This window comes from Gossypium raimondii, chromosome 7, assembly GCF_025698545.1.
Source record: "Gossypium raimondii isolate GPD5lz chromosome 7, ASM2569854v1, whole genome shotgun sequence".
In the NCBI taxonomy this organism is placed as follows: Eukaryota; Viridiplantae; Streptophyta; class Magnoliopsida; order Malvales; family Malvaceae; genus Gossypium; species Gossypium raimondii.
Genome location: NC_068571.1, coordinates 1,059,555 through 1,072,117, shown reverse-complemented (window position 1 = coordinate 1,072,117; position 12,563 = coordinate 1,059,555). Strand labels below are relative to the sequence as shown.

The 12,563-nt window shown below is 28.9% G+C and overlaps 1 protein-coding gene across 1 annotated transcript; it reads right to left on the bottom strand.

Moving 5' to 3' along the window:
- Positions 1 to 6,656: 6,656 nt before the first annotated feature.
- On the bottom strand, positions 6,657 to 7,852 carry LOC105769307 (BAG family molecular chaperone regulator 2). Its single transcript, XM_012589848.2, has 2 exons — positions 7,509 to 7,852; positions 6,657 to 7,235 (listed from the first exon to the last, which is right to left on the bottom strand). The coding sequence occupies exons 1-2, from the start codon at positions 7,771 to 7,773 to the stop codon at positions 7,003 to 7,005; spliced, it is 498 nt and encodes a 165-aa protein (XP_012445302.1). The 5' UTR covers positions 7,774 to 7,852; the 3' UTR covers positions 6,657 to 7,002.
- Positions 7,853 to 12,563: the final 4,711 nt, after the last annotated feature.

The window sequence follows — 12,563 nt, the reverse complement described above, 5'->3', positions numbered from 1 at the left end:
TACATGATAGATGAAAAGCAAGTGTGTCACGGGTTGTTTTTCTTTGTGATGAATGAATTAATTATTATATGATAGTAATTGACTTTTCATGAAGGAAGATGTAATGATTACCATGAAATAAAATAAAATCATATTGGGAGAACGAATTTATCCCAAAGAGATTAAGAATATCCTATAAGGGTAACACACTTATGAAAAGATCATTGGACAAGCACTGATCAAGTAGCTTTCATAATGGTATGTATTTAGGGAGAGCTCAGTCATGATATTATAGTGGAATGACTTCGTGACTAAATGAGTTTATAATTAATAAGTGAAAAGCTTGAACTAATTTATAAATCATTTGAGCTCTAATCACATATGTTCAATCGATCCCTCCGCTAGCTCTTTGAAACCATAAATAAATTGCATGTTGAATCAAATGAACAAAAATGGATAAAAATGATAAAGTTGGAGAAATGAGTTATATTTGAAAATGAATGTGGTTTCTCACTAAGTATGGAAATGACATGAGAATTAATTTAAGTTTTTGATTTATTATTTAATTAAAAATTGAAACTCAAGATAGAATTAAATTAATTGGTCATTGTGAATCATTGAATGTAGAAATTAAATATATTTTCTCATAGATTATTTTACGGTAAAGTTGTTATGATTTCAATGGAATTAGAATTGGGTTGAGAAAATTATTTAATGACAAAATTTAATTAATTTAAATTAATTTAATAAATAACTTCGAGGCATGATCAACAACATGAACCAAAAACATAAAAAGAAATTATTTACTTACTTTTAGTAGGAAAGTAAGTTCTCAATCTATAAATCGATAAAACTCCTAATTCTCGAAAATTAAAATTATTCTTAGTAGATGAATTTTCACTACTTTCTAGCAGAATAATGATATATGAATAATGCATAAAGTGTATTTTTTAGGTCAATCGATACTCTCTATTTATAGGGAGATGTACAAGAGTTATGGTAAAATAAGCCATTAATAAATAATATTATTTAAATAGAGAATATTATTGTACTCCAACTTAAGTAGAGGGAAAACCCTTGTATTTTCTAGCAGGGTTGTGGCCCCTCATGCTTCATGAAGGCTAATTTAGGCCTCACATATATTGGGTTCAATTATAAGTGCTTCCTAGACTTCGACTCAATACTTTATAATTTAATTTAATTTTATATTTATTTTCTATCACCCAAAATAAATATTATTCAATAAATTAATTTAATTGATTTAATTTGCTAATTCAATTTTCTCAATTAAATAATTTTCTCAACCCAATTCTAATCTTGTTAAAGCCATAACAATTTTACAGTAATAGAATCTATGAGAAAATATATTTAATTAATTAATTTAATTCCATCTCTCAACTTCAATTATTTAATTATAATTAATTAAAAAATAATTCAAAAAACCTTATGTTAGAGTTGTGACCCAAATTCTTTTTAAAATAAAATATAAGTGGCAAGATAGGGGGATCCACGAGGGCGAAGGCCGAGGATAAGTTGTTTTAACCTTACTATATTACTTCTATTAGATGTTGATTAGAATAAGGTTTTCTAAACCTATAAACAGACACAGTCTATATTCTTTGTAATCATTCGGATTTGACATAGTAAATTTCTTCTTCTCTGTCTGTGGTTTTTTCCCGAAAGGGTTTCCACATAAGATCTGTGTGTTCTATTTTTCTTTCTTTTATTTGCGATACATTGTCATTATCGACATTCTATTTTAACACCTTAAATTAATTCTCAATTAATTTCTGTACTTAGTGAGAAAACACATTCACTGTAGATAGTAATTCTTGTAATCTATTTCTATTCATTTTCATTCATTGGTTCTACATGCAATTCACATCTAGTTATTTCGAGCTAGAAGAGAGACTAATTGGACATATATAATTGGGTCCCAAATAATTTATAATTAATTTTTGGATTTTTATGTATTAATTATAGATTTATTTAGTTACTGAAGTCATTCCATTGAAGTATCGTGATGAACTCTCTCTTATTATGTACCATTATGAAAAATATTTCATACGTACTCGTTTAACGACATTATCATAAGTGCTTTACACTCATATGATATCATTAATCTCTTTGGGATAAATCCGTTCTCCCAATATTATCCCATTTTATCTTATAGTAACTATTACCATTTTCATTCATAAAAAGTCAATTACTATTAAATAGTAATAAAATCATTTATCACTAAGACAAATTAAATATCGTGCGAGTAGTGAACAAAATTTTAAGATTAAATGGAATATCTATTTTGTGTTGTTTTTTATATGTTATTCACCATCCATTACACATTAACAACAGTTGGAAGCAAATCTGATCCAAAATTGGCCCCATTTTAAAGCCCACTGTCACTTCCCCTAATGTAAACTCTTCACATCGATATTCACAACTTTAAGAGTAGATAAAGGCATAAGTTTCATAAAGGATCCATTGATAAAAACAACCCATTTATCTTTGCCTGATAATCTAATTTTCCTTTCCACTTTAACTTTCTTCTTCGATCTCCGGCTGTCAGATCGACTTGGATTAAAAGTATGTTCTTCCACTCGTCGATGGGTACTGATCCATTATATCGATCATTGAATCGTCGCCTAGAGCTTACTAGATGGACTTCTTAAAAAAAATTTCAAATAGTTCAATGACCATTTTGTAACTTTTTTTAAGTTGAGTGACCAAAATGTAAATTTACTAACAGTTTAGTGACTTTAAGTGTAGTTTACCTAGAATTTAACTACTAGTTTATGTAACCACTTGTCTATTCACATGATTTGATATACAAATAGTATGCCCCTAGTAGAGGTGCTCATAGGCTGGGTCAGGTTCGGATCCAACCCATACAAGGTATCTAGACTAATTTTCTAAGCTCAAGCCCGGACTGAACCAAAAAATGGACTTAATTTTTTTCCAAGTCCGGCCTAATTTAAGAAAGGTAAACCATGTCCAATTTGTAAGAAATGAAGAACCCAACACAAAGTATGCAACAAGATTTTAACCAACAAAACAATAGGGTTGTAGAGTTACCTAGTCTTCCACAACAACTAGTTTATAGGAGTTTTAAATTCTACTCATTACTGAGTGTTGATGTCAACCGAACTAGCATTAGGATACCAGTAAATGAAAATAAGTATTTTGTGATTAAACATGTGATCCTAACCATACTAGAAAACAATCCCAATATAATGGTGTATGAGTACATTGACCTTGAAGACCAAACTCATTCTTCAAGAAAATTTGAGATCAAACTTGGTTGAATCAACATAAAAGAAATTTTTTACACCTCGTTAGGATGGCCAAAGCCATCCATTAAATGAGCAATTGATGAGCGAAAATTCGTTACGCAAGTACACATGTCGAATCGAGTAATAAAATGATACGAAGATATTGTTACCATAAGGACCAAATTCTAAGTTGCTAAGTACCAACTATTCAATTTTCATCTAATTCGAATCAATAAATTAAATTCCAATTACTACTAAAATTAAACTAAAGAAATTAAATAGATTGTATTAAACTAAAATAGTGAAAATTACTAAGTTTCTCAATCAATTTTTAAAATCTTGGAACTGTAACTTCACCTATTCTAGTTAATCAATTATCTCTCATTCAATTGTTCAACCTATGTAATTACTAACTTAGGATTCAATGGCATTAACTAGACCATTCCAGTATGCAATCCCCCTTCCCCACTTTTTATATTCCTACGCTAGGTAAGTTGGGCCAAGTTACTATAAACAAATATATAGGGTTGATTAAGGCGTCAAGTATATTCCTATCCTAACCGCAAATTAACTCGTTTGTCAGTACTACTAAAATTAATTCTAATCTATTGAGTCTAGATCTAAACCTTAATTTTCTCTTCTAAAATAAATCAAGATTATCAAATTAATACTACTTTGTTGCAAGACAAACATATTAAATAAGCACAAGATCTTGAATAAATAACTAAAAATGATCAAAACAATTGAAGAGAGAATAAATTAATTAACTAAAAGTAGGATCCATCATCGTTCCAAGAAAATAAAGTTTAATCCATGTTGATTTGAGAAAGCATTACAAGAAGAAATCCAAAACAAACTTACATTGAGAAAAAGTAAAAAGAAATAATCTAGAGAGAAATAATTATCGAATTAGTGTCGAGCATTTCAGATATCTTTTTCTTCTCGTCTCTGCAAGCTTGAAGTTACCCTTAGTGTGTGTGAGTTGTTTCTTAGCTCTAAGTTGATTTCTCCTCATTTTTTCCCTATTTTCCCTTAAATCATGTCACCCTTATTTTTAGGGTTTTAATCGTTCTACTCCACCGAATGCTGAATTGCGGTGGAGTGAACTACTTCTTGTTTGAAAATTCTGAATTGAAGATTATGCTCCACTGCACTGAAATCTGGTGGACCGAAAAACTTCTCTTCACTACCTTTTGCTCTATGCTCCAAGCCTTCCCTTCTTTCATCTTGAAACCTATAATGTAGAGAGGAAAATAACAAGTAAATCCAAGCTAACTCTAGAAATGATAAAAATTAAATAAAATATAATTAAGCTGAAAAATATATAAAATGTAATAAAACTAACCTAAATGCTAAGATTATCTACTAAAATGCTATAAAAACTAAATCAACATATCTCTAAATATGAGAGTTATTAGCAATACGTGCAAACCTCTCAAAGGAACCCCCTCGGTTCTAACAGTTGGACCCACTCATTAACCACCCCCACCAAACTCCAACTATCATGTCCCATTTGAGATGACCTAGAGCACATCATATTGCCACTTTACCCAGACATATAGCACCAGATCACTTAGCTACTTGTCTTTGACCCACCAATACTGGCTCAACATGTGGCACCTCGGGACAGAGAACAAGATATATAGAAGGCTTGAGGTCTGAAGCTAAGGGCAAGCAACCATACCTCCCTAACTCCTATTACTCTATTCCAAATTCCATCTTCTCCTCCTTACCTTCTACCCCAGTAACCCAAATAGGTGGCTCTTAGTCCTATCCTAAACAAGATGAATTGTCCCATCACCCCACCTACTCCTCTGTGTACGAAAAAAATCAAAACAAAAGAGATCAAACTTGAGAAGATTGAGTTATATCAACATTTAATAGATCAAACTCATTATTCAAGATTAAGTCTTAAAGACCCTTGAAGTGAACCATATTGACCCAAGATCAAGTTTAGGAGACCCTTAAATCAAATCTTCATCAATTGTCTTTAGTATCAAGTCTAGATAACCTTTTGAGTGAACTACATTGATTCAATATCAAGTTTCAAAACCCTTAAATCCAAATCAAATCCAATTCTAAAGCAATCATTTATTCAAACTTGCTTTCAAAATCAAATCTCAAAGACCCTTGAAACAATATCAAATTGATCTTAATCCAAATGAAATATGACAGAATAAAGAACATCCAGATTCAATGAAAATATGAAAGAAGAAAATAGAGATGAATGCGTCAACTAAATTCAATTATTATTTTCGTTTTAAAAGTTTAATCACTTGTATTATTTAATAATAATGAAATTTAAATTATTTAAATTATTTTCAAATACTTATGCAGAAATTTATTTTCAAATTCCAAAACTTTAGTATCAAATTTCTAAAATTATTAATAAAATCTCAATATATGAAATACACATATTAATTAATATATAATACTTCATTTAATTTAACAATTAATATAAATATATCTTAAAAAGAATGAATGTAAATATTTCCTCTATATTTAGAATCACTCCTAAATTGAAATAGTTTCTATTTAAATTTCATTTTAAATTCTTTTATAATTGAAATTCCATTCAAAATTTATTTACTAAAATAAAAATCCTATGTCTTACAATAATTATTTTGACATGTTAATTTTGAATTAATTTAATTACTATTTATTAATAATTTATTCAAAAGCTTTTTTAAAATGTAATACTAATAATATATTTTATTTTATTAATTATGAAATTGAATTTATAATACTATTTTCGGAATAAATCATGTTTAGAAATTAGTCTATGAGTGAACATTCTGAGAAGTCTCTTTAAATATATCATTTAAACTTAAAATAAGAGTGATTGATAAATTTTTAATTAAAAATAAACATAACATAAGATGGCCATGAAAAAATTAATTAAAATGTAGCATAAATTAATTATTTTAAGTGCACCTAACATGTTTCTTTTATATATATTTTCCCAACATATGAAATGATATAAATATATTGCCACTTTCAAACAGAAGGAATGTAATATAGCTGTCAATGGGACCATATGTGTTTAGGTATGGAAATGTACAACCAAGAAACCATACTTGAATATGAATTTTCCTTTTCTTCTTTTAGCATTAGTAATGATTTTGACTCTACTTTTTGCTTAAGCATTATAATTAGACCATATAACCCACCAACCAATTTTCAGATTCTTAAAAAATCTATTTTATTTTTGTTATGATACTTGTTTCAAATGGATTCAAGTCAGATGGACCGGTTTCTATCGAACTTGCACATCGACCTCGTAGACCGTACTCGCAGACTGAGCTCACAGAATGAGTATCTATGTTCTCCTGCGAAATTACACATGAAACTACATAAACACGCTTTAAGTCTAAGGTAATATACGTGTTAATGTCCATGGAACCTATATAAATACTCAACAGCTTTTCATTTCCTCCCTTAATTATTACAAATTTTCCATCCACCATACATTTCTATTTAAGCAATAATAAACAGCTTTGTACATCAACCTGGTACAAATTTAATAAACATATTAAACTATAGAAAATGAGGTGGACATGCATCAGCTTTGAAATTAAACTATATAGTTTGGATACAACCAAAGTCCCTAACCTATATATCAAAGTGAAATACATATATATATATATATATATATATAAGAACACTTCACCATATTTTTGACACTTTGTGTTTTGGTGGTTAATTAGTGAAATACAATTAACAACAATGTTGGTTTATAATATCAAATGGACTGTCATACACTTATGGTGTGATAAGTAGTGGGAATATGTTGGGTTGTTGAAGCCAATCTATGAAGCTTCTTCATTTCTTTAATGGCTGGGTCTTGTAATAGTAGCACTTTGTCTTTGTCTTTAACACCAACCATGTGTAGATATTCATCATCTTCTCTTTCTTTCCCTTTGAATAATAGTCTTTGCTCTTTTGGCTCCAAACTTGTTACCAGTGACAATATCATCTTCAATTCTCCTACATAAACAAAATTCCCCACAAATTTCAATCAATACTCGACCTTGGGGTCCCTTTTTTGGTAAAATTGTTCTATCAATTCCCAAAATGGTAAACTTGACAGTTAATAAAACCTTTTTTTAGTCTCTAATAAATGATAGAATTAAAAGTTATTATGTGATAAAATCGTGCTTTGACTCTTAAAAATAAAAAAAAATTTATAATTCAATTTTGATCCTTGGTTGAAACTGATTACTATGAAAAGAAAAACTATAAAGATAAGGAAAGGCTTACCAAAAGTGGAAGTTGCTCCAATGGAGATATCATGGCATTGAGAAACAGTTGAGACTCTAACAATGATCATCCCTTCTCCAACACTTGAACCAGTTTCTCTCTTTTGAACAAGCATCCCACCAGGCCTACGTTCCCATTTGATTTCACTTATATTATTACAATTCCTAACACCCTTTTCATCACTTTTTACATTACCATTGTTTCCACCTCCATTCCCAAACTTAAAGCTGCCTCTGCAAAACTTCTTAGACTTCAACTTCATCATGCTCCTTTTAACAGCTAGGATTGATCCCTTAGTGTTTGTCAAAAGCTTAAGAAGCTAGAATTGGGGAGAGAAAGTGTTGGGGTTTAGCTAGTTATATAATAAAAGACATGGGAGACAAGTGAGATGAAGCACATGGGTGGTGGGTGCCTATGTAACACGCTTGCTTGATTAGTGGACCAAACCCTAAACATATAACCAAAAACATTGGTCGGCTGGAAAATATATATATAGCTTATTGATTTGATGGATGGATTTTAGGAATATTTTTCATGGGGTCTATTGGGATTGGGATAAATTTATTTAAATAGGATCGATTGTGGATTTTCATAATAATATTTTGATAGTAAATTAATGATTAGTTTTAAGTTTTATTGGGTATTTGTCTCATGAGATTTGATGAATTTTTTTAAATAAAATCGCTTTTTATATAAAATAATTTGGTTAAATAAGCTATTTTAAAATAAAGAAAATTATTTCAATCGTAATTTAATTGGTCCGTACTAATTTTTATTAGATGGTAATTCTTGAATACATTATCTCATAAAGAAAAATGTGAAAATATGATTGGATAGTAAATTTTTCTTACAATCATGCATTTCATTCCCTATTTTCTTTGTAGCTAAGGTATGCTCATAAAAGTCGGAGAATGTAATGATTTTATTTAAGGACCCTCCATTTATATGATCAACTTATTTTTCTTTTCCTTTTTTGACCACTTGATTAAATCATGGTGTTTAGGAGCAACAATAACTAGATTAAGTAATTATACCAATGCTTGCTTCTAAATAATTTTTTTTTGGTCAATTCCCTGTAGAAATGTTGTTTAAAAAATCAATATGTAATGCTAAAATTTTAACACGATTAAAGATTCATGTGGTCATGATGGGCCTTCGATCGAATGTTGAGTTTACATGGACTAATTATTTAACTAGTAGACGAAATATAAGATTATTTAACTACATAAACAATATAATGGTTTTGCCTTTTAACTTAACGGGTAAACATTTATCAAAACGATGTAGTTTTGTCTTTTTTTATTCGAATTTTCGGATAACTTGAATTGTATAATTCGTATTTGAATTAAACCGAAAAATTTGATTTTTTATTCACTCTCTTGACTTAAGTTGCTTCGTGTGGATCAAGTTGTCATGGAATCAGACTATTTGTTGTGATTGAAGCGATTTCTCATAACTTTGATATTGAGCTTGGTAAGATCCTTCACGATTACTTGATGGTGTAATCATTCTTCGAATTGTTGTCCTTCCATTGTATTTGTCAGGGTGCCAATAAGATAACTCATGCTTTTGCTAAGGCGACTTTATTACATGTAAACCACACCGAACGAAATATTCTTCCCATTAATGTTTAATCTATCGTATCTTCTGGTCTTACTTATTTGGTGCGCGATGAGAATGAGGGATCTAGAACGAGGTGCATAAGATACGAATATTATTTTGGTTAGTTGTCCCTCCCCAATATCTCTTGTATTGTTGTTATTGGTTTACTTACTTTATATTAATCTAATTATTAATTGTTCAACAAACTAAATATTGCATATATTGTTTTCTTTGCTTTTACTCTTTTCCATTAGTGGCAACAAGTAAGTTAGGCAATCATCTATATATTTATAACCCTCTTCCAACTTCCAAGATTGGTTTTCCAATAAGAAAATAATTGCTTCCATTATTACATTAATTAATTAAATAGAATATTGCTATTTTGAGTAACCCTTTTGCACCCTCTTCCTATTACTAACAAAACTTGATAAAAACTAGTATGCATGTTACAACCAAAGTTGCCTATGTTATATTTAGTTCTTTGGTACAAAATAGAGTACAAATGTTATAAACTGAATTCCAACCTATTAAATGTGATACATGAATTAGCTAAATTAAATTAAATTATGAGTTATGTTTTGATTTGTACAGATTGGTGGTTAATGTTCTTGTCAGATACTCGTTTGATATGGGCTCAAAACGTATTACCCGAATCCCTCATCCCTTAAAAAGAATAGGCGTAATGTTAAATTTAGCCCTCAACATTTATATATTTTATTATTTTGGCTCTTATTCTTTTTTTTAGTTAAATTTAGTTATTAACCTTTAAAAAAAAATCAAATCACTTTTTTAAATAGAAATGTTTATGAAAACATTAATTTTTTAATGATATTGATGTGGCATTTTACGTGGTAATCCACATATACTTTATGCTAGTATGACACTTTTATCTTATATGCTACATCAACAAATAATTTAAAATTTTAATAAAAATTAAAAGAAAAAACTTAGAGTACATGTAAATTATCATGTAGTACTTAAAAAAACAACAATTAGACTTTTTCATTAAAAATTGAGGTTAATTTTAACTTAAAAATAAAACCAAAATGATTAAAAATTAAATTTATTATTTGAATTATCATTTCACAATGACATTTTTTTAATCTTAATATCACCAATTCTCAAGATTCTAATTTATCAAACATGGTGTAAGAATAATTAATATTTGATGAAATATATGTTTGAAAAAAGTACCAAAATTGTTTGTCTTGGACTTTATAACTTGTTATTATTTATGATTTAGATAGGTAGTTAGGTGGATCTTGTCTTGTCCTTTGGGATGTTTATTATTTATTTATGTTTTACTTTTATAAAATGCTTTGCTTAAGTGTTTCATTTATAAGGCTTCAAACACTCAACCCATGTGAAGATCCTCAAAACTCTCAATTATTCAATGAATGTTTCTATGGGATTAATCTCTAAATAGTGGGTGACAAGTTTATAAAGATTTGATGAAATTATGAAACAAGTATTAAATTAAAGGGTTAATTGCAATTATTTATTCAAATCTTATCAAATTTCAATTCTTATCATGTACTCTATTTCAAACATGATAATGACCCCCACATGTATTGTGAGAGAAAGACATAGTAAACTTAGGTCTGGCTTACTTTATTTATGCAAAACTTGACAATGAGTTTAACTTTTAACTTTAACTTTAATTTCAATGTTCAATTTGATACTGTCGAGTCATTGAATATTTGACACGCATGCTCTAGAAAAAAAAACCTCAACTATCAAAATGAACATTGAAACCTACCTTAAGTAAGAAATAGTATATTAATACAACATTTTATTATAAAACAATGTTGGTATGACAATCCATGTGGCAGTCCATCTGTACTTTATGCAAATATGGCACGTCTTATATGCCACTTCAATAAATAATTTAAAATTGATGAAAATATTCAAAAAATTTTATAAAAAGTAAAAAAAAATTAGTATGAAGTACACGTGAATTGCTATATAAGTTATCGGGTTTAAAATTTCAATATTTTAGTCAATATTTCTATTTAAAAATCAATTCAATTTTTTTGTTAAATTGGTAATTAAATTTAACTTTAAAAAATCAATCCACAATTCCATTACATTGTTTATTACAATATATTATTTTGATTTAATATTAATATATATTATAATTAAATTAAAATAATAATAATTTTGTTGCATAAATTGTAACTAGAGTATGCCGCAGATTCTATTTGGAGAGACATTTATGATGATTTTGCCATGTTAGGATTATGACATACCTTTTCCAGTTTTATCCAATTATCTCCCAAAATTTTGAAATTTAATAATAATTATTTCCTCTTTTGGAATATGTTCTTCTAAAATTATTATTACACAAATCAAAATCATATATATATATACTTTTAATTTTTGGGATGACGCATCATATTAGCCACATATCAAATATTCATCGCCATTTAATCTCGATACCAACTTCTATAGTGGATAAAAAGATTTAAATATTAAATAATATATTAAGCCAAAAGATGATAACAAGGGATACCCACAAGATTTACTTCATCTTGGCATATGCATTCCCAAGCCGACTATGATTGTTGGTGGAGATTTTATGGTCATGGAAGTGTGATTTCAAAGCTCAATCACGGTGGTCCATTAATGGCTATATATCAGACTTTATAAAATTAGAAACAAATAGATATGATTCCCTGTAACAAAAACAAATGATGTTGCAACTTGTATTTGTCTTGTTACGTAGATGTGATTTTATTGATGATCAAAATCTTTTGTTGTTTCCAGAGATTGAGATTCTTAATATCCAGCATAGATTGCTTAGCCTTTCTTGTTCTTTACTAGATCCGAATCAAAGGAATTGAGTTAATTTGCTCATGGTTGCAAAGTAAATGCTTTAAAGTTTTAGAATAGTGGTTAGCTATATAATTATTCTTATATCTTAGGTATTTTTCTTTTGAGTTTTACAGGTTCACCAACTAAAAGTATTCATGGATTGGGTTGCGTCGAGTTTGGAGTAGGCCTAAGTATGATATTAACACGCTTTACACTTACCCAAGTTCAACCCGAACTAAAATATGGGCTTAATTTTTTGCCAAAATCAGCTAATGTTTGTAAATGGTTAACCTAAGCTCAATTTAGGCCCGTCCATATTAATTTTTTTATAATATTTACATTATAGTATTTTATATTACTATAGATTTAGTTCTTATGTGTTATAAATTATATTATATATATAAAGAACATAATAAATATATTATAAATATAGAGAATAGGTCGGGCAGGGCTCAAGATTTGAATGTTTGAGCTCGAGCTCGACCCATATTTTAAATGGGCTTAACTTTTTGTCGAATCTCGTTTTATGGCCTAATATTTTTATCGAACCCTCCCAAATTTTGGGCGGCTAGCCCGGTTCATGAACAAGCCTACCACCAACCGAGTAGTTGTAACACCTCTCGCCCAACTCGATCATCA

Coding starts and splice junctions, on each gene's coding strand:
- LOC105769307 (XM_012589848.2), bottom strand. CDS start 7,773: ATGATGAAGTTGAAGTCTAAGAAGTTTTGCAGAGGCAGCTTTAAGTTT. Junction 7,236..7,508: donor TGGAGCAACTTCCACTTTTG/GTAAGCCTTTCC, acceptor TTGTTTATGTAG/GAGAATTGAAGATGATATTG.